The sequence below is a fragment of the Pseudorasbora parva genome, chromosome 13, assembly GCF_024679245.1.
Source record: "Pseudorasbora parva isolate DD20220531a chromosome 13, ASM2467924v1, whole genome shotgun sequence".
In the NCBI taxonomy this organism is placed as follows: Eukaryota; Metazoa; Chordata; class Actinopteri; order Cypriniformes; family Gobionidae; genus Pseudorasbora; species Pseudorasbora parva.
Window position 1 is genome coordinate 29941785 of NC_090184.1, and position 22252 is coordinate 29964036.

Consider the following 22252-nt stretch of genomic DNA (forward strand, 5'->3'; position numbering starts at 1 on the left):
ACCCATAAAAGGCACTAAAGACGTCGTTAAAAAGCCCATCTCACTACACTGGCTCTACAATCATTTTATGAAGTGACGAAAATAGTTTTTGTGCGCTAAAAAACTAAATAACGTCTTATATAGTGACGGGCCAATTTAATAACAAAGCTTTGAACAATTATGAATCAGTGAATCAAATCAGCGGTTCAGATCGCCAAAGTCACACGATTTCAGCAGTTTGGCGGTTTGACACGTGATCCAAATCATGAATCGATACGCTGATTCAAAATGCTCCGTGGCTTTACGAAGTGGTGTTTTGAAATTTGGCCATCATCATATAAGTTATTTCGTTGTAGTTTTTTTGCGCACAAAAACTATTCTCGTCGTTTAATAAAATGGTCATAGAAACTGTAGTGAGATGGACTTTTTTAACGACATCTAGTACCTTTTATTGGTCTTGAGAGAGGAAATGACATGTGTGTCAATGGAGGCCTGTCTGAGCCATCGGATTTCAACAAAAATATTTTCATTTGTGTTCCGAAGATGAACGGAGGTCTTATGGGTGTCGAATGGCATGAAGGTAAGTAATTAATGACAGAATTTTCATTTTGAGGTGAACTAACCCTTTAATTGTCAGTAAAAAAAAATTGGCTGTATAAGTATGACCCCATGACCTGTTCACAATAAAGCGAGACAGAGAGACAAATAGTCTTGAGCAGGAGCTGGACTTCAAAATGGGGAATCTGCAAGCATTTCAAAAGATTACTAATCTGTCTGCCTCTTTCTCTTCCTCCCTCTCTTTTGCCGGCAGCCTATGCACTCTGACCGGCGAAACACTTGTGTGCATACTGCCTCCATAAAGAGAGAAACAACAAACTAACCACACAAAAAAATACACCAATTGTGTAAGATTGTGACAGAGGTGGAAGGACAATACCATATGGACAATAATAACCGCACATGCACACGCACTGCTGTACTTGATTTGATGTAAAGTGGCATACAGCATAAACTTCATTTGCTGCACCGTATGTCTCTGTCTGAAGTATGCAGAAGGTTTTTGCACACTGACAGGAACAGAATGTCCATGAACTATTTCTGAAGCTCTCAACTGCATATTCCCTTCCTTAGACGAGCAGATAGACCATGGCAACATTCAAAACCGTTTTCTTGCATAATTTTGTAAGTTAATGATGGATGAAATTAGTAGGGTTGTGAATGTAACGTTTTTATAGCATAATTAATTATAATAAAAATACCAGGTAAATAAATGCAATACATTTGCATGAATAATAATAATTTTTATAACGCACATACGGTTTGGATTGCTGAAGGTCAATGATGATGATGATGATGATAATAATTTTTAAATGATTTAAGTTAATATTTATATACATTTTTTAAAAGTAGGTTATAATTTCTATGTATTATAAGATTTCCTATTTTATATTGCTGTAGGCCAGTGATGGTTTTGGTCAATGACATGGAAATAAGTTATATTTTGACTTCTAAAGTCACCTCATTTTCTGCCACAATAGTGTAACATGTTTAAATTGTAAATCTTTCTTTAGGGGATTTTCTAATCATTATACATATTGATAAGCGCAATGAATTGCGATTAATTCATCTGTAACTCTTGTAATTATTTCAATTAAAATACGCAATCAACTGTCAGCCCTAGTTATTAGTCATGCAAGCTCAGAGTGCTGAATGCCTTTGAGTAATGAACTGAAGACAACTGAAACCAAGATGACGGACAGTACAATATAACAAACAATACGGCAGAGGGGACGACCAACTGGCTTTTTGAGAGGGAGACTGACAGCAAACACACACACTCACTCATTAAATACATGCCCCCTCCTTTGCACCTGGAATCCAGGATGTGGCTTTAAGCATCAGAACAAAGATCGAGAGCAAAAGAGAGAGAGGGAGAGAGGGATGGGGTGATGGGGGAAGGGTGATGAGAGACAGGGGAGGAAGAGTAAGCTGCTTATCAGGACCAAGAGCATTTAGAGCAGCAAAACGAACAGGCAGCTACAATCTCTCCTGACCACCACTCTCTCTGCTCCCGCTGTCTTTATAACCCTTCCTGTCTCTTTCTCTTTCACATCAATTAGTTGTATTGTTGTCCTCAAAAAACTAAAAGAAGACAATGCAGGTGGATTTGACTGAGCTTGCATTGTGAGTGCATCTTTTAAAAACTGAGCTTAATATTAAATTCACATTATGCAATATTCTGTTATCCAATTCCATTGTGAGCTTGGCACTTTGGGCCCTGTGAAGTTTAAGATCACCCAAATATGAAAATGATGTCATCATTTACTCATTATCTTGTAGGTTTTTCTTTCTTTCTGTGGAACATATGAGAAGATATTTTGAGAAATGTCTCAGTGCTTTGTAGCCTGGATTCCAGCCTAACTTAGCCCCGCCCACAATTGTTTTAGGTCGGGCTGTTCGGTCTGGCCTTGCTCCATAGAGAAGTAATTATCTCCGAACAGAAACTGTTCGGACCAATGAAATCATCGGGGCGGGCTTTAGACGATGATGGACAGATGATAAACAGTAACGTAATCATGCACGTCATCAAAGGGGCTTGGATTATATTTTTTCGAATCCTAAACGGAGAGCTTGTTTGTATATGCATTCACCTCCACAATTTCTCTCAGAAATGCTGATCATGTTGGGTAAGTACTCTGTGTATCATTAAATATAAAAAAAATTTACAACACCGGCAAAAATCGTGTATTCCAGCCTGATTCCAATGCACGTGCAGACAGGGTTGCCAAGTTTTTACAACAAAAACCGCCAACTACTAGTCCTAAACAATAGCTACTCGAGGGGCTTCTCCAGGGGAAAAATGGCATTTGGGGGCTAAAATGTGTTATTTTGGCAAGGTTGCCTGCTAAAATTCGCACTCATGGGTCTATATATCACATAATAGTCACTTCAACCCGCGGACATAGCAAACAACCCCGTGAAAAAAAAGCGGACTTGGCAACACAGTGCAGTTGAACTATGTTGACATCTGACAATGCGTCGCTTCGTTGCTCTGATTGGTTGTAGGTCTATCCAATTGATGTCTTTCCTGGTTCAGTTAAAACACGCCTTATAATCACAGCCCAATGGAGCAGTTTCAGACTCATATTCTGACTAGAATTGAGTATGACCACATCAGGCTAAGTGTTTTGTCAACGGGCTCCGATGAACACGTTCCTCAAAATATCTTGTTTTTGTTTTCATTTGCAACAACATTTGGAATTTTGGATGAGTAAATGATGTTAGAATTGTCTTTTTTCTTATTCTTTTTTTTGTAGTGACCTACCCCTTTAAATTCCTGTGAACACACTTTAACTCACTAGTTCAATTAATTAGTCCAATAACAATATCCAACAGTGTGCTTACATATACCACAGGAGAGAGCTGGCATTTGTATCCCCTTTTGAAACATCAAGAAACATAATACGTGCAATGAAAAAAGGATAAGTGCTATAAACTTCATATCACAAATGAGAAAGCCCAATGAGAAGCACTGTGACTGGGGGAATACCCATAAGCTCTTGCACTTGAATAATTTCATTATGTTTGTTTGTTTGGTCATGGTACTAATTAGAACAAGTTATTTAGAATTAAAAGATGCTTAGCTCTATTTATTGTTTTTATCATGTTTTATTATATAAAAACAAATATGTTTGTTATATTTGAAGTCACTATTATGGACATTATTGTACCCTTTGCAAAAAAATCTTGATTTCTTTTATTCTTTAAAATAAATAGTTCTAAAGATGGGGAAAAAAAGATGGCTTGTTAACTGCTCCCAAACAATTCTGGCATCAGGAATAAAAAATTCAAAATATGAGCTGTGAAAATAAATACAAGTAAAATGAACATATAGCACTCATCATGTAGTCTGACAAGCCAGACCCACATCAAGATGTTTGGTCTGGAAACTCACCATTGACAGGGCTCAATCCGAGGGGTGGGATAAACGGTTGTCTTTCAAACTCCCTCTGCACGCGATAGGATAGCGCTACAACCAACCAGAGCAAAGAAGGTGAAACAGAGCTCGCTGATAGATTAAACATTCGCTGTATCGGGTCGGCAAAACTCAGAACACATCTTCCCTTTTTAAGAACAACTTCAGTGCCGTTCTTTGTTCTTTTCTCAGAGAAAAGCTTAACTCCAAGTCTTCGAGAGTCGTGGTCAGAACTGATTCGAAAGACGTTCGCCAGTTTCTGTGTTTAATAGAAGCATGCAAACGCAACTCGGCTGTCGTCATTATGCCCCCCCCCACCGACTCTATACACGATGTGATTGGCCTGACAAGAGTTTGGCATTTACAGCTCAGAAGTGTATTGAGAGTTGCTAGACGACACTCGCGGGCAGATTAGATGTGCTGCCGCTAGGGTGCGTCTAGATTTGTAGGCTACTCATCATGTGTATTATTAAGGGAAAAGTGGTCATTTTTTACATTTTGTGGACAATTTTGTTCTTCCAGTTTAAAGAACAAAGTTTGACGTCACACGGTTGGATGCCCCTCCCACAACTGTTGATTGACAGCAGCGTTTCACCTCAGACCCGCCCTAAGCGAGCTCAAGTTGTTGTCATAGTCTGCCATTGTGGATACGCTGGAACAGAATGGTGTGTAAGTGATTGTGGTGTTCTGTTCTTGGGTGTAATTTAGATGTTCTTGATGTTCACTGCGCTGAAGTGGCTGAGTTTTGTTTTCGTCAATGCTTTTATGTTTGCGCGAACCGCAAAGCATTTCTCACCAGACTGCTATATAACCGAGGGTCGGTAACTTATAAAACAGGTTTTACTAAGAAGCTGATCCTGGATAAAGGATTCAGATCTGTCGTGTTCCTGCTGCGAGTGTAGTTTGAAACACTTCACGATGAATGCGGCTAAAGTGGGTCAGTTAAATTACGGCATGTTTTCTGTGTAGGACGTTCTCAATATAATTCATAATAAGTTCATGTGTCTTAAGTGTATGCTCCCTCAGTACAGTAACACAAAAGAGACGCTTGCCTAATTTTTAGTTTTCCTTTGATAGTTAAGGTGCATAATGAGAGTCATGACTGGCAAAGTATAAGGTGACTCTAACACACCATTTAATTTACACAGAACCAAAGCTTAGTTTACACAGCACTATTATTTTTCTGCCTAGATAGCAGTGTTATTTTTCCTCTGGAAATGCAAATCTAGCCTCCATGCGTTCCAGCAAGTGAACATTTGAACCCTACAAAAAAAGCTGACTCTGGAAGAAAACACTGTCATTCGTTTATTAGTCCATGCTACCACACTGTGATCAGGGTTGCACATTCTGGCCTGTTGTTCCTCTTTTGTCACTTCAGTGTCACTTCTCTTACATTCGAATGCAAATTCTTCTTCTATAAAAAGAAAGTGATTCTCTGATGGGACAGACATGAGGCAGTGCCCGAGGGGGTTCGTGATCGCATACAACTCGATTGGTCTCCTCTCTCTCATTTCCTCTTTTTCTCTTCCTGTTTCTCTCACACAAGCCTTAGGGAAGATCCCTGCACTGCACAACTTCACAACACGTCGAGCATTTCGGTAGGAATGGGGCACAGTCACACACGCCTGGACACTCGAGATGACAGCGGGACAAACTATGAAGCTCACATGGATAATTCGGTAAAGTCCAGTGAAATTGCTTGTGTGCTGAGATGCGGAGAAAGGATTTTTGAACTTAAAGGAAAGGTGTTTTAATTTGGTCCGACCCCTACAAAGAAACAATAGCTAGGGGCACATCTCTTTCGTTTACGATTTCTTTCTCATCTCAGTGAACTCAGTGCATGGAGAGGTGAAGCTGTAGTGTGCACAAGCTCATGCAGCCTCGCATTGTTGCATGCCTCACTGCAGCCGTGGAGAAAACCGCCGCTTCGTTTCCTCGATGCCACTAACTAGCAAGCAAATGAAAGCCCTGTAGTCTCAGACACAGGTGCCGAGATGAGCATCACAGTAACAAAGGATGCTGGTTAAATTGTTTAAAGGGAAAGTTCACTCAGAAATGAAAATGATGTCACCATTTACTCATTTTTTTTGCCTATGCAACGAAAGTCAATGGGGGCAAATGTTGACTTTCGAAATATAGAAGAAAGTAAGTCATACAGATTTGGAACAACATGAGTAAATAATGACAGAATTAAACATTTTAGGTGAACTATTTATTTAAGAATGGCTACTGAGTGGATAGAATATGATGCTCTCTGATGGGATACAATTAGAGGTTGTGGGATTACAGAGTAATACTGCATCATCAAAAAAAGAAGGAATTTCACATCAAAATGGCACCTGATTTTCAAATTGTGATGTGCAAAGCACAAAGCTTCCAGTAATTTCAAACACTGGGACAGCAGTAGGAATTCGAAATAGTGTGGCTGAAGCGAGTCACATGACAAAACTCTCTTGCTTGAGGCGAATGCCCCTTTGTGTGTGTGTGTGTGTGTGTGTGTGTGTGTGTGTGTGTGTGTGTGTGTGTGTGTGTGTGTGTGTGTGTGTGTGTGTGTGTGTGTGTGTGTTTCTCTGCATTTGTGTGTCTTTGTGTGTCAAGAGAAAAAAACTAAATGGACACTACTGTTCAAATGTTTGGAGTTCAGTAAGATTTTTTATTCTTGTATATATCTATACACTCACCTAAAGGATTATTAGGAACACCTGTTCAATTTCTCATTAATGCAATTATCTAATCAACCAATCACATGGCAGTTGCTTCAATGCATTTAGGGGTGATGTCCTGGTCAAGACATCTCCTGGGGGCTTATTACAGAAAGATCTTAACTTTAGAATCCTATCTTATCTGTTTGGTAACCATGGACCGAATTTAGGACAAAGGCTATTACAGAATGACATTTCTTAAATGCATAATCCTATCTTAACTATGGGTAGGAAACGGGTATTGCAGAAGCATCCTAACTCGACAAAAAATCCTAAAAACTGTCTTAAGATAAGAACTAAGGTAGAACATTTCTGTAATACGCCCCCTGAACTCCAAACTAAATCTCAGAATGGGAAAGAAAGGTGATTAAAGCAATTTTGAGCGTGGCATGGTTGTTGGTGCCAGACGGGCCGGTCTGAGTATTTTACAATCTGCTCAGTTACTGGGATTTTTAATCACAAGCATTTCTGGGGTTTACAAAGAATGGTGTGAAAAGGGAAAAACATCCAGTATGTGGCAGTCCTGTGGGTGAAAATGCCTTGTTGATGCTAGGGGAGAGGAGAATGGGCCGACTGATCCAAGCTGATAGAAGAGCAACTTTGACTAAAATAACCACTCGTTACAACCGAGGTATGCAATAAAGTATTTGTGAAGCCACAACACACACAACCTTGATGCGGATGGGCTACAACAGCAGAAGACCCCACCGGGTACACTCATCTCCACTACAAATAGGAAAAAGAGGCTACAATTTGCATGAGATCACCAAAATTGGACAGTTTAAGACTGGAAAAATGTTGCCTGGTCTGATGAGTCTCGATTTCTGTTGAGACATTCAGATGGTAGAGTCAGAATTTGGTGTAAACAGAATGAGAACATGGATCCATCATGTTACTATTGTGCAGGCTGGTGGTGGTGGTGGTGTAATGGCGTGGGGGATGTTTTCTTGGCACACTTTAGGCCCTTTAGTGCCAATTGGGCATCGTTTAAATGACACCTGAGCATTGTTTCTGACTTTGTAAATCCCTTTATGACCACCATGTGCCCATCCTCTGATGGCTACTTCCAGCAGGATAATGCACCATGTCACAAAGTTTGAATAATTTCTAATTGGTTTCTTGAACGTGACAATGAGTTCACTGTACTAAAATGGCCCCCACAGTCACCAGATCTCAAACCAATAGAGCATCTTTGGGATATGGTGGAACGGGAGCTTCATGCCCTGGATGTGCTTCCCACAAATCTCCATCAACTGCAAGATGCTATCCTATCAATATGGGCTAACATTTCTAAAGAATGATTTCAGCACCTTGTTGAATCAATGACACATAGAATTAAGGCAGTTCTGAAGGTGAAAGGGGGTCAAACACAGTATTAGTATGGTGTTCCTAATAATCCTTTAGGCTGACGAGAGTAGGAGCTAGTAGGAGACAGAGGAGGGTAAATCACCCAAGAGAAACGCAATACCTGCCGATAATACTGAAGGAGCTTATGCTGTGATAGACATCGTATTCCTATAGGACAGTCAGCTGATGTGAGCTTGGCTAACGTGATAACCAGACTGAAACCAGAAAGACCTGATAGAATGTGCCATAGGAAAATAAATGTATATTACATAATACATTAACACTAGCATGCTTCTGACTGCACCTGAGATCCATAACACATCTCCCAAATGGGTCAGCAGGAATTCGGTCAGTGCTCTGTTCTGGGCGCCATCCCAATATATCTGATTATGAAACAACACCTGGGAAGGGAAACACCTTTTCGTGCTCTCGGGTTTACAATATACTATTTTAAAATACATACTGTAACTGAATTAAGAGCCAATACATTATAGCCACTTTGAACTGATGGACAACTAATACAGGAACTGACCATTAATGTTTGCAACTAAAAACCAAGTAGCTTGGTAACCATGAATCTTTTTCAGTTCTCTGAGCCGAAATTATATTCATACCACCCCAATTTCTCTCTCTCTCTCTCTCTCTCTCTCTCTCTCTCTCTCTCTCTCTCTCTCTCTCTCTCTCTCTCTCTCTCTCTCTCTCTCTCTCTCTCTCTCTCTCAAGAGACACAGAGCAATACTTACTAGGTCATGGTTGGTGGCATTCGAGTCATCTTCGGGAAAAGGCTTGGAGACCCCCAAAGCAACACAATTAGCAAAGATGGCCAGGAGAATAAAGATATCAAATGGTCTGCAGTCACATGTTAAGGTAAACGTGATATTATTAGAGTGGCATTACATTCAACAGGCATTATTTAGCAAATTAAAAGTTTTTACAACAGATAGCTGTAAATGATTGGTAAGCTTCACATTGATCATTATCAGTAAAGTTTAAACTATGTTTTTAGTCACTGACTGAGTTTTAAATGGATACTTCCACTCAACAAGGTGAAGGGCGGCTCTGCGGATGGGGTTGTTCAGTTTAAGGCAGAAAAGAGCTCTGGGGGCGCGCTGGACCTGGTTGGAGCCCTGGACCTGCTTCTTCATATGCTGACTCCTCTTCTTCTGTGTTCCAGTGGAGCTGCACGTGGAATTGAGCGTTTCCGTACGGTTCATCTTCGGCCGTTCATTCTCCTCCCACTCGTCCTTCTCTTCCTCGTCACCCTCATCGCCCTCTCCTCCACCCCCCTCCTCCCCCTCCTCTTCCGCTTCGCCACCACCCTCCTCTTCCTCATTGGAGTACCCATTCCCTAAAGAAAGAGGTTTAGTCACTTAATAAAGGGTAATTTGTGTGGATGACACAGCAAACAACTAGTCATTAACAAATGCTTGTTGACACAGGCACGCTTTTTATAAGGATGTGACGTCAAAATAAACCATAAGCCATTGTGTTGATTTATTTTGACATCAGAGAAAATCTGTCAAATACTGAACCCTTCATACTTTTATTCATCATTAAATTGATCAAAAGTAACAGAAAAAACATTTGTAACATTGTAAAAAAAAAGTTTTAAATCAAACATTCAGCTTTGCCATCACAGAAATAAATTACATTTTAAAATATAATCAAATAGAATTATAATAATGGTTCACAAAATCACTGTATTTGATCTTGACCATTTGTTTTCCACTGTATTTTTGATCAAATAATGTAGCCTTGGCGAGCATAAGAGGTTTGTTTTAAAACATCACAAAATCTTATCAATCCCACATTTCTGAAAGGTAGTGTCTTCATTAGAACACAAATGAAGATTTTTTAACTCCAACCGTTGCTCGTTTAATGCATGTCAATGGGGTTTATTTCTATGAGAGCCACTATGAGAGTAAAAAACACATAGACATACGAATCCATATTAAACCCTGTGGCTCGTGTCGACACATTGATGTCTTAAGTCACGAAACGATTGGTTTCTGCAAAAACAAAACAGTATTTGTGATATTTTTTTAACCTCATATCAGACGAATCTCATCTAGTATTCCCCAGCACCATTTGTTCAATCAAATAAGGTAAATATCCTGGCGCAATCATAGATATATTTACCTATAGATTTTGACCTTATTTGACAGAAGTAATGGCGTTGAGAATAATAGATGAGATTTGTTTCTTGCAGAAACTGATCATTTCGTGCCTTAAGACATCAATGTGCCGCTACGAGCTACAGTGTTTATTATGGATTCGTATATCTATGTGTTTTTTACTCTCAAAGTGGCTCTCATAGAAATAACCAGGGTTCTAAATTAACTTTATTGATTACCAGCCAATGTGATCAAACGGAATTTCCACTAACCATATTTTTGTCTGGGAAAATGAGAAAAATTATAAGTGCCACTAAATGCATTTGATCATTTTATTTTTATTAACATTGTTGGCATGGAAAACACATACAAAGTACTCAGAGGTAAATTGGAGTACATTACAGGGCTCGACATTAAGCCTTTTCACGTGTTTGTCCTTCGAACAAGTAAATCTGTCATTCATTGTCTGAGTAAAAATAAGCTTGTCCGGATCTGTTTTATTTTTTTATTTGTGTTGTTTATTCTAAAACAATATTCTCTCCAGTGTTCAATCAGCTTTGACATATTTTAAAACTGCATATTTGTGATATTTTTACCTTTTAAAAAGGGCATTTTTTTCCCATAATCTTATTAAATATAGGCTATGCTTTAGCTTTCGTTTTATTTATTTATTTATTTATTTTATTTAATCTAGAAATTAAGATAGAATAAGGCACTATAGTGCTGTTACCAATCAAATTAAATAATTAACACAAACAAACAAAAAATTACAACTGCATTAAATACTGTTATATGATTGTTTTCAATATGTTTAAATATACAAATAAGAAATGTTGGAAAGATGAAAGCAGCAGTAACCATCTTAATGAGTGAGTCACTAAGTCATTTAAACGATTCATTCAAACTGATGATTCATTCAAGAATGAGGCAGTCGTTTATGAATAGGTTATTTATCTTTGATTCAACCGATTCATTCCAACTCTGAATTGTTCAGTGACACACTGTTGCTGTGAGATGCGTTATGGTTTGTGCAGTGATCTTTGTTTGGAACTATTTTTACAGCTGAAATCTAACAAAAACAGTCAGCATCTAAATGTAAGTGACTTAAAGGCGGGGGGGGGGGGGGGTGAAACACTCAATCAGTTTCAGTCAATCTCATGTCAATCTTGAGTACCTATAGAGTACTATTGCATCCTTCATATCTCCGAAAAGTCTTAAGTTTTATTATATTTATAAAAGAAATATAGGCTGTACCGAGTCTTTCCGGAAAAAAAAACGAGCGCCTGGAGGCGTATCGTGTAGGCGGAGCTAAAGAATGAAGAGTGCGAACAAAGCGGTGACGTCCTCAAGCGTGGAGAAACCCATGGCTATCGATCGGATTCAGCTAATACATATATGATCCAGAAACAGATCCGGAGGCTGAAATAAAGAAACAGCAGGACGTCCGTCTCTGTGGTATGTACTGTATTTAGTGGCCTGTCAACATTTGTGTGTGTGTTTACTCGCAGTTTATGAGGAGATGATTCGGTTTATGGACTATTGTATGCGACCAAACCTTAGCAGTAGCAAGCAAAACGGTTTTGCACGTCAGACTAGTGTAACGTTATACATAGAACAACAATGGAGTAACCGCTAGTGCATTTGATTGACGAAGCACGCGATCGTGTCGTTTACTGATGTTTACTCACGCGACGATAGCCAACAGCATAGACATCTGAAGCAGTTTTACTCACCGCCTGCTTCCAAAGCAGGACCGAACCTTTATCACTGGGACCGCTCCGTCAAAACACACTTCTTTGGTATGAGTTGGTGAAGTCCTGTGACAGCATTGATCGTGGAGATCCGCGATGTTGTGAAGCTTCCCGTCATTTCTGCGTTCAAATCGGTTCAAATGCAGAGCTGCCTTCCCGGAATGCTATGCTGGACTGGATCTGCAGCTGAGAGAGTGTGTTATGGGCGTGCATTTCCTCTCTCGCTCTAGTCACGCGCGTGCGCACCCTACCGGTAAAAGAGACCGTACGGCCCATACAAGGACCTTCCCTTCTTATTAACGTCAAGCTGACCCATACTCGAAAAAAAACTCTCCGAAACTTGTGAGAAACCGGAAGGAGTATTTTTGACACAGAAATACTCCATCAAACGTCCAACATTAGTTTTTGAAACTTTGTCGATGTTTAGGATGGGAAACCAAGTCTTTAACAGTGTAAAAAGCTCAGTATGCATGAAACAGCATTTCACCCCCTTTAATGTTAATACATTTTTATGGAAACTAAAATCTGTGTCATTTTCAGTCGTGGTGGTATTCAGGAAACAGCACTCTTGGTTATGTCATGTTGCTTAACTGTAGGCTATCATATGTTGTTATAAATTAAAATACTCCTCAATTTGTAACAAATTTTAACCGTGTATGTTATTGGGGTTTTTTTTTGTATGAGCTTCGCTCTTGTGTTGTGATTTCTCCTCGGGAGGCCACGCGAGCGTCAAAGTGTAACCTTGCTACCGTCATTTTATTATACATTATACTATTTTCCACTATGGATTACCACTTACACTAAATTAATGTAGAATCATTCTTTCATTTTGGTAATTCCCTAGTTATTTTTTGATGTTTTTTTATCAGGATACGGTCGGGCAAGTAAAATTCTCTTTCACTTGCCCCTTCAAAAAATCCACTTGTCCCAGACAAGGTTTCACTGCAAAATGTGCGCAGCCAATGGGCGTATGAAACGTCATTGCGTGTTCATCGCACCGTGTTCATGAGAAATGTAGGAAGTGCTGCCAGGCGGATAAATGAGCGAGAAAAGAGCCTTATGTATCATGCATGTAATGCCTCATGCATCATCTGCTAAACTGGCTAATAAGTTGTTATTTAGTGTTATTTTAGAACCCTGGAAATAAACCCCATTGACATGCATTATACGAGCAACGGTTGGAGTTAAAAATCTTCATTTGTGTTCTACTGAAGAAAAAAACACACCTACAACTTGGATGCCCTGTGGGTAAGCAGATAAACATCACATTTTTATTTTTGGGTAAAGTATCCCTTTAAGACACCCAAACGCACCGATAACGAAAATAGCTAAAATGTGCTATCTTATTATCTTATACAAGTACAACAAAATGTCCTGTGATCTGGACCATTATTTTTTTGTAAAAATTTAAAAAGTTACACGTTATATTCAAGGACGTATGCATATTTGTTATTGCAGTGTCATACATTTGTGCATGTGTTTGGGTGTTTTTCTCTTTTTCTCTCATTCTCTCTTTCATCATCAAGACTCTGACCAGCTGTATTCAATCTAACGGTGGTTGATGTGATTGGAGAATGAAGTGGACCGGTTGAGAAGAGAGAGAGAGACTTCCTTTTGCCAGGATGAATTCCTCCTCCTGTTTGCCCTGATTCTGTTTCTGAGCAAGTGAGCTCAGGATTCTGTTGTGGGTTCTTTAGCAGAAAAAGAACTGAAGTTTTGCAGTATGTTTGAATATTTTTATATCTTATTTTAAGTATGTTTATTTAGCATCTTTATTTCTTTGTGATTTGGGGATTGTAGGGGGAGAGTGCCATTTTTGTTTGTACTCCTCTTTTTCTCCTGTTTATGGGTAGGCAGGGAGAAAGGGATGTTTGATGTAATTTATTTCTACGATCTTTTTCTAGGTAATTTATTACGAATTTTTGGGTTGGTTACTTTAAGTTTTGTTTGTAGTTATGTAACACACGTTACATGTAATAGCTATCATTTATGCATAATTACATGCAACAAACACTAAACAAACCCCTATTCCTAATCCTAACCATTTAGTGTTTACTTAATATCACTCAATACTTAAATATATAACTACACTGTAACAACAACACCTTAAAATAAGGTGTAACAAAAAGTTTCACTATGATCACTAGTAGTTAATGTTGTGATTAGTAATTCATTGGTAAATCTTAATAGTTCCTAATTAGGGTAATCTCATTCGGTAATTATTTATTACCTAATAAGGAACTATCTCAGTCTTGAATGTCCTAGTACTTAGTGATTAATCTTTCCATATTAGTTAATAGCAGTAGCTGAAGTGTCAACGTAGCACTACTTGTTTTGCATATATTCCTGCATAGTTACTTATTAATGATGGACCATTCTAAAGTGTTAACCTCTAATCTTATCAATAGTTGCTACAGCATATGTGTTCCTCATTTTCTGGGCACAGGCATGGAGTTCTAGTGACTGAAGTAACTGCAAACTATGAAACTTGAATTACTCTCGTCATATTAAAGGGGGTAAGGGAGATAAGGAAGACAAAGCTTTCTAATCTGCCACAGTCTCTGATGAACAGGAGGACTCTGCACTAGGTGAGGAGAACCACACAGTAACAGCTGTGACCTACTTCCCACTGTGAGAGGGGGTGCAGAGCAGGATTCTGGGCCAGCGGTTTCATATGTGAGTACCTGTGGATTCATGATGTTAGCCTCTAGCACAGCTAGCTGACAGCTAACAGAGAGAGAGAGAGAGAGAGAGAGAGAGAGAGAGAGAGAGAGAGAGAGAGAGAGAGAGAGAGAGAGAGAGAGAGAGAGAGAGAGGACAATGTGCTGATAGCAAATTATAACTTCATTTTATGCATAAGACCTTAGTGAGACTAAAGGGAATCCTATCAGCCAGCGATAACGCCATCAGTACTTTCATTGAACATTTAAAATAGGCAGGCAGGAGAGTGAAATAAACTCCTGTGAGGTTTGTAAAATGAGCTATCATGACTTCTGGGCTATGCTGATAAAGACACGCTCCAAATGGAAATTGAGGGGTCAATTTAGCACGTCATTAAAAGAAGGCATTGTGGAAAAAATAGTTTTTGTTTAGGCTACTGCTCTGTGCAACCCTCACTGTGACTGTTAACATACGCCAACAGGCTATTTTCTACTTTAAAGACAAGTTCATTTGGTTTTCAATCATGGTATATTTGCTAAGCGTTCATAATTTCACAAAGGAATGAGTTTTACAGATGTAAATGAAATTTACATAAGTATTTATCAATGTCTATTTCTGAATGTAACTAATAAACAAAACTGACCTCAAAAGCATTAACTTTTTATTTTATTTGAATCCATAATTCGCTATCATATTACTGGCCATTAGCTGCAATGTGAATACTGGGAGAACATTTTTGGATTTTCACTGATAGATGAAGATTGAACAGGCATAAAGCTTCTAAACAAATCAAGAATTCATTATCAGTGCCTTTGAGAATGGCATTACTTTTCAGCTGAAGGCATATTGCTATATTATCTAGGTTGATTTATTTACCTTGATAGTGACCTAAAGGGGTCTATCCATCTACCCAGGTCTAACAGGAGTGGAAGAACGTTCTGGCAAGGTCCTGTCAAAGCAATGAACAAACATTCTTCCAGTAATGTTAATATAATGTTTGTTCAAAGTTACCTGGTCTTTAACAATGTTCTCTAGTCTAAACTTTAGCACAAGAACATTATTTATGTATCATCATGGTATGTTGTTTTTTTCCTGATACGTTTAGTCTAACATTTTTTTAAAATATTATTACATGTTTCAGAACGTTCAGAAAACATTCAAAAGTAACCTTCCCAAAATATTGGCCAAATTAAAAAAGGAATGCTTGCTTAAGGATAAGTTCACTCAAAAATTAAAATTCTTATATGAAATACTCACCCTCTATGTTGTTCCAAACCCGTAAGACATTTGTTTATCTTCAGAACACAAATGACTCATTCTGATGTTACGCAGCACGTTTGAGCTTCTACAAGAACCAATGAGGTTCATTCTGATGTTACGCAGCACGTTTGAGCTTCCACAAGAACCAATGAGGCTCATTCTGATGTTACGCAGCACGTTTGAGCTTCCACAAGAACCAATGAGGTTCATTCTGATGTTACGCAGCACGTTTGAGCTTCCACAAGAACCAATGAGGCTCATTCTGATGTTACGCAGCACGTTTGAGCTTCCACAAGAACCAATGAGGCTCATTCTGATGTTACGCAGCACGTTTGACTTCCACAAGAACAATGAGGCTCATTCTGATGTTACGCAGCACGTGTGAGCTTCCACAAGATCCAATGAGGTTCTTATGATGTTACGCAGCACATTTGAGCTTCCACAAGAACCAATGAGGCTCATTATGATGTTACGCAGCACGTTTGAGCTTCCACAAGAACCAATGAGGCTCATTCTGATGTTACGCAGCACGTTTGAGCTTCCACAAGAACCAATGAGGTTTATTCTGATGTTACGCAGCACGTTTGAGCTTCCACAAGAACCAATGAGGCTCATTCTGATGTTAGGCAGCATGTTGAGCTTCCACGAGAACTAATGAAGTTCATTATGATGTTACGCAGCACGTTTGAGCTTCGACAAGAACCAATGAGGCTCATTCTGATGTTACGCAGCACGTTTGAGCTTCTACAAGAACCAATGAGGTTTATTCTGATGTTACGCAGCACGTTTGAGCTTCCACAAGAACCAATGAGGTTCATTATGATGTTACGCAGCACGTTTGAGCTTCCACAAGAACCAATGAGGTTCATTATGATGTTACGCAGCACGTTTGAGCTTCCACAAGAACCAATGAGGTTCATTATGATGTTACGCAGCACGTTTGAGCTTCTACAAGAACCAATGAGGTTCATTATGATGTTACGCAGCACGTTTGAGCTTCTACAAGAACCAATGAGGTTCATTATGATGTTACGCAGCACGTTTGAGCTTCCACAAGCACCAGTGAGGTTCATTCTGATGTTACGCAGCACGTTTGAGCTTCCACAAGAACCAATGAGGTTCATTCTGATGTTACGCAGCACGTTTGAGCTTCCACAAGAACCAATGAGGTTCATTCTGATGTTACGCAGCACGTTTGATCTTCCACAAGAACCAATGAGGTTCATTCTGATGTTACGCAGCACGTTTGAGCTTCCACAAGAACCAATGAGGTTCATTCTGATGTTACGCAGCACGTTTGAGCTTCTGTTTATGTTTGTTGATCAATGTTTTTAGTGAATAAAAGCTTAAATTCAGTCTGAATTCATCATATAAAGCGATCGTGTCTCCTTCAGAAAATTTTGACTAAACCACTCAATTCATATGGATTAGTTAAAGGATCTCTTTAAGAACTTTTTGAAGCGTCAAAGTGTCAGTTGCATAACTTTCAATAGAGGGATAGAAAGTTCTCAGATTTCCTCGAAAGATTTGTGTTCTGAAGATGAACAAAAGTCATGCAGTTTTGGAACTATGAGGGTAATTCATGACAGAATAAATGTTTTGGGGGTGAAATCTCCCTTTAACTTCACATAATCATTCTATATATGTGAAGAGAGAGAGGGAGAGAGAGAGAGAGAGAGAGAGAGAGAGAGAGAGAGAGAGAGAGAGAGAGAGAGAGAGAGAGAGAGAGAGAGAGAGAGAGAGAGAGAGAGAGAGAGAGAGAGAGAGAGAGAGAGAGAGAGAGAGAGAGAGAGAGAATTTTGAACGTTGTAAGAACATTCCGAAATAAAGAGAACTCTCATGTGCAGGCTTGTTTCTAAAGCAGAAGGATTGGTTCTTGAGCTAGTTAGGGATCAAAGATTAGAGGCCCATTTAATCAAACTTACTACCAGTAGAATATTCATTTGCTGTCTCCAGAGTCCCTGCATTACGCTATATGTGCATTAACCTGCAGTGCCAGGGTTACTCGGCAATGATGGAAGTCAAATGATATCTGTAATTGCGGGTTGCCTGTAATCAGAAAGGTCATCATAAAGCGCATGTGCAGGTTGTACTCTGAAAATAACCCTGTGGCAGTTAAACATCTGGTGCTGCAAACAAGAAAAATAAATTGGAAAAATAAATTTATAATTTGACCGCAACAGAGCTCAAGGCTCAAAACCTTCATCTTTCATTATAATGAACATTTCATGTTCATGTAATTAGTAGCTACAACTGTCCAATTATCCTGACAATGTAGTTACCCAATTTCATTTTCACATGGTTAAAATGTAAGCAATTTTAACAAAAAATCTAAACTGCTACAGTAAATACCTGTTAATTAGTTACCTGCAAGTTATAGGAATATACAGTAAAATATATATGATAGTAAATATATATATATATATATATATATATATATATATATATATATATATATATATATATATATATATATATATATATATATATATATAAACAATACTATTTTACAGCCATTTTAACAATTTTCAAACATTTAAAAGTAATCCATACAAAACCTACTTTTTAAATTTAATTAATGGAAAATAGGTGTCCCCAACATTCCCTGCATAAACCATAATATTTGTTTCATTTTAAAAGTTTTCTTATTACTTGTTTAGTTAGGGTCGATTCGAATGTTTTTTTTTGTTTGTTTGTTGTTGTTGTTGTTTTTTGTGCTTTTTTTTCTTCATTTCTGTCGTTTAGTTCATGTTTAGCCTGTGATAATATAGACTAATTGTTGAGGAAGCTAGTTTTATGAACTGTACGTCAACATCTAAACTGAACTGAAATAAAATTGATACGTACACAGGTAGCCTAGTCTACGACATATGGGTAGAATAATAAAAACTAAAATAAAAATATATGGATGAAAACGATTAAACAAACTTACTTTTTCGGTTCTCCTTCATACATTTCGGAGATTGTCACTTTGACCTCATTGGAGCAGAATGCATGATCCTCACGACAGTTCCTTCACTCACATTTAAGAGACATATTTCCAAAATGTGCTTTTCTATAAAAGCGGCAAGTTTTCCAGGTGTAAAATCCTATAGTGGTATCCAAAGACTCTGCCAGTCACCTTCTAAAGGCTTTTCATTGTGAATCTATGGAGTTGCATTCAGATGGTTTAAAAAATCAGAAGCGTTCAATTACTTCCCGTCTTCTAAAAAATAACTTTGAGAGCGTTAGGAACAAAAATACAAAAAATATACAGCCGTTGATGATTGTAGCGCACACTCTATTCTCTATCTATCTCCGCATTTAAGCCATCAATTCAGGATTAAAGAAAAATGACTCGTTTAAAGGGACAGGCAGCCTAGAAACTTATTAAAGGCAGGGATATTGGGCAAACGATTTTATAGAGCGTCGACAGAAAATGTGGGCGAGTCTTTGCTCATTTTCTAACGCATCGGTTCAATCTACACATACACACACACGAGCGCGTGAGCGCACTCGCGCTACCTCTACGCGTGTCCTCGAGCTCTCGTGCGCTGTTGCATGTAGGATGTGTGAGAATGTAAGATCAAAAAGGAGTTGTCAGTTTTTTATTTTATTTAAAGGTTTATGGAGAGGAATGGCCCTAATGACAAAAGAGAAAATGTATTTGGGGAGGAATAATAAAAAATTAAAAAATCTTATAATTTTTGAGCTGTTTAGCCCAGAAAAAATAGCCTACATCAACACGGGCAGCTGTTAATGCTACATTACACAAAATATAAAACATTTTAAAAGTATTATGGGATGGATTTTGGAAACTATAGCCTATTTTACAGTTATGTTCTGTAATCTGGGTGGCCTATTAAAATATATTGCAATAGCCTACACATTATCTAAATAACATAAAATGAATGAAAAAATACTCTTATGCACATCACTGATAAGAGCTTAACAAATAACAATAAAAAAACTAAAATTGACAATTCTCAATTGTAAATTGTAAAAATGAATTTACTCAATCTAGCATATTGGACATGTAAAAAGATTACAGAACCTTCTGCATGTAAAAGACATGTGGGAATAGAGGTCAGCTAATCAAGCCTATATTATCCCTATGGGAAAGAGGTAACCTGCACTTGCCATACTTTAAAATCAGCTTGAAGCTTTTGTCAGCAAATTAATTCCTCCTGACATTCCCATGACATACTCTAAGTAATAAGTCGCTGTAATCCCTGTACTGCTTCGAACATGTTTGAGTCAATGAAAAAGTCAAGTACCTTTAAAAAAATACATCCATGTTAAAATGAGCTCAGAAGGGCTAAGGTCTCTCAATGAACAATTCTGCAAAAATTCTGAAGAAATTTCTGAAGAAATTGCCTTTTAGGAGGAGCTCATCCATGCATGCAAACAACCACAATACAGTTTAAAATGGCAAAAAGGGGTGGCCAGGAGGAAATTGTTTTTAATATTTCCCATATTTTCTTGGTCTAAATATCAGACAGTGCTATCATTTATTCACTATCCATCAGACACTGGTCACCCAGAGGAATGTACAGTACACTAATTGCAGAGACAGTCTCTCTGGAGTAACAGCGGGTTAAGCACACTGCTCAAGGGTAATGCCCCCATTTGAACACACCATGTCCTTTTTGCTTCACTATGTCCAAATGCAAATGGTCTTATTTCTCAAGTCTTATGCTTATTCAGTTAGTCAAGGTCACTCCTTCATAACAATAGCAAAACACACCTGAATAGTGAAAGGAAATCAAACAAGGCGTGAATCTTTCTTTGTCTGATTATGAGTAATAAAGTGTTTTTTCCATCATTTTTGGTATTATCTTAGCTCTTACTATATTTATACTTACTATTAAACAAAGTAGCCTACTAAAACAAACGGTGGTACAAAACAGTCCACTAGACCGCTGTATAGAAATCATTAAACAAATGCTTGTTAAAATGGGCACATAAAAATGGACAGTTATTGCCCTCTAGTGGTTACACTCTCAGTTCTCAGCAGGATGACATCATAAAATATGTTAATGAAACAAAGTGGCATTTGAAAGATGAGCTCATTATTCCCCAAATGCCATTTTATATAAAAGTAAAAAATGGTCTTGACCTGTTTAAACACAAAGATTCTTATAATTATAATATGTATTTAGCTTTCACAAAATATTATCTCAAATCACACCGTTTTAATGATGTTTAGCTCTTTCCTGATTTTTATTTTCATGTGATATCATATGATATATGATAACTGAAGAGAGTGATGAATCTTTATTTTCCTCATGTCTCTCATTTGAAACCCTCCTTCACATGCGCCTGCCTATTTATCAGCTATCTTGTTCTGAAGAGATGAATTATTTTGATTTATCTCACTGTCTTCACTCAGTCTCCCTCTCTCTTGCCCCCCCCCCCCTTTTATTTCTCCCTCGCTTTCTCTTTCTCTCTTCAGTGAGCACCATGGTGTGCTCTGTTAGATTAGAGCTTAGCAGGGAGGCATGTGTGTAACTGGTAGAAAAGCAAAGGGGTTCGTTTTTGCATTTTTATGTCACTGATTTCACCGGTTAATTTCAACATGTTCTTGCACAAACAAATTTTAAAAAAAAAGTTTTTTTGAATAAAGTTAAAAACAGAACAGAGTTAGGATAGATTCACTGATCTTGCCCTATAGCCCCTTGATGAGGGTCAGTTTGACACATTTCGATATTTGGGTTGTCGTAAATACTACACTCACTGTATAAGCAGAATTTGCAGATTTCTATTTTGTACTCATACATTTGAATTCCTTTGAACTTGAAATATTTAAGTAAGCCAAGTCATACATTTAAGTTCAAATGATCAACTTAAACAATTTTAGTATTTATAAATAACTTGGCTAGCTTTAACCAGCTAATTCAATAAATGCTATATTGCTAATTTATAACACAATGCTTTATTAGCATTAGCATAGCACTTGCTGAATGAGTAAAGCTCATGGTCCAATCATCACCATGATGGTAACATAACAGAAACTCGTTTAAACTAACATTACAAAACATTAAACACTAAATTTGCTACCTTAACATTAATATTGTACAAAAACTTTAAATAAATTTTAGCATTTACTCTCCCTTTTGAGTGCCATGGCAAAGCATGTTGGGAAATATTAACCATCCCGGTTTAAGCTAAATGTAGGTTTATCTAAATGAAAAGAAACAAGTTCATAAGGCTCAAAACAATAAAAAAAAAAAAATCAGATTACTTAAAATGTGTCCGTTTTGTGAACTCCAAATTATTTTTTGTTTGACCCACAAATTTCATTATTACATAGTAGGCCTACATCTTATATCAGTCTCAACTTTAAGGGTATTAATGCATTTTGAAGATGTTTTATGCCGATAACAATGCTTCAAAGGCATTATTGTGCAAAAAGTATTATTGTTAAAGCTTTAATGATTTTACCATATTTATAGCTTATGGTTTCATATAGTGTGATTTTTG

The 22252-nt window shown here is 37.9% G+C and overlaps 1 protein-coding gene and 1 long non-coding RNA gene across 2 annotated transcripts in view; one reads left to right on the forward strand and one right to left on the reverse strand.

Moving 5' to 3' along the window:
- The window catches only part of cacna1fb (calcium channel, voltage-dependent, L type, alpha 1F subunit), a 58836-nt gene extending 39724 nt beyond the window's left edge, over window positions 1-19112 (reverse strand). Inside the window, exons 1-3 of the mRNA XM_067413874.1 lie at window positions 18723-19112; window positions 9037-9352; window positions 8748-8853 (exon numbers count right to left, since the gene is read on the reverse strand). Coding sequence (XP_067269975.1) covers window positions 8748-8853; window positions 9037-9352; window positions 18723-18741 — 441 coding nt within the window. The 5' untranslated portion in view covers window positions 18742-19112. The remainder of the gene's footprint in view (window positions 1-8747; window positions 8854-9036; window positions 9353-18722) is intronic.
- Window positions 5501-9172, forward strand: LOC137038880 (uncharacterized). The gene is made up of 3 exons (XR_010897569.1): window positions 5501-5634; window positions 8728-8871; window positions 9051-9172. It is a non-coding gene; the product is annotated as an uncharacterized lncRNA (long non-coding RNA).
- Window positions 19113-22252: the final 3140 nt, after the last annotated feature.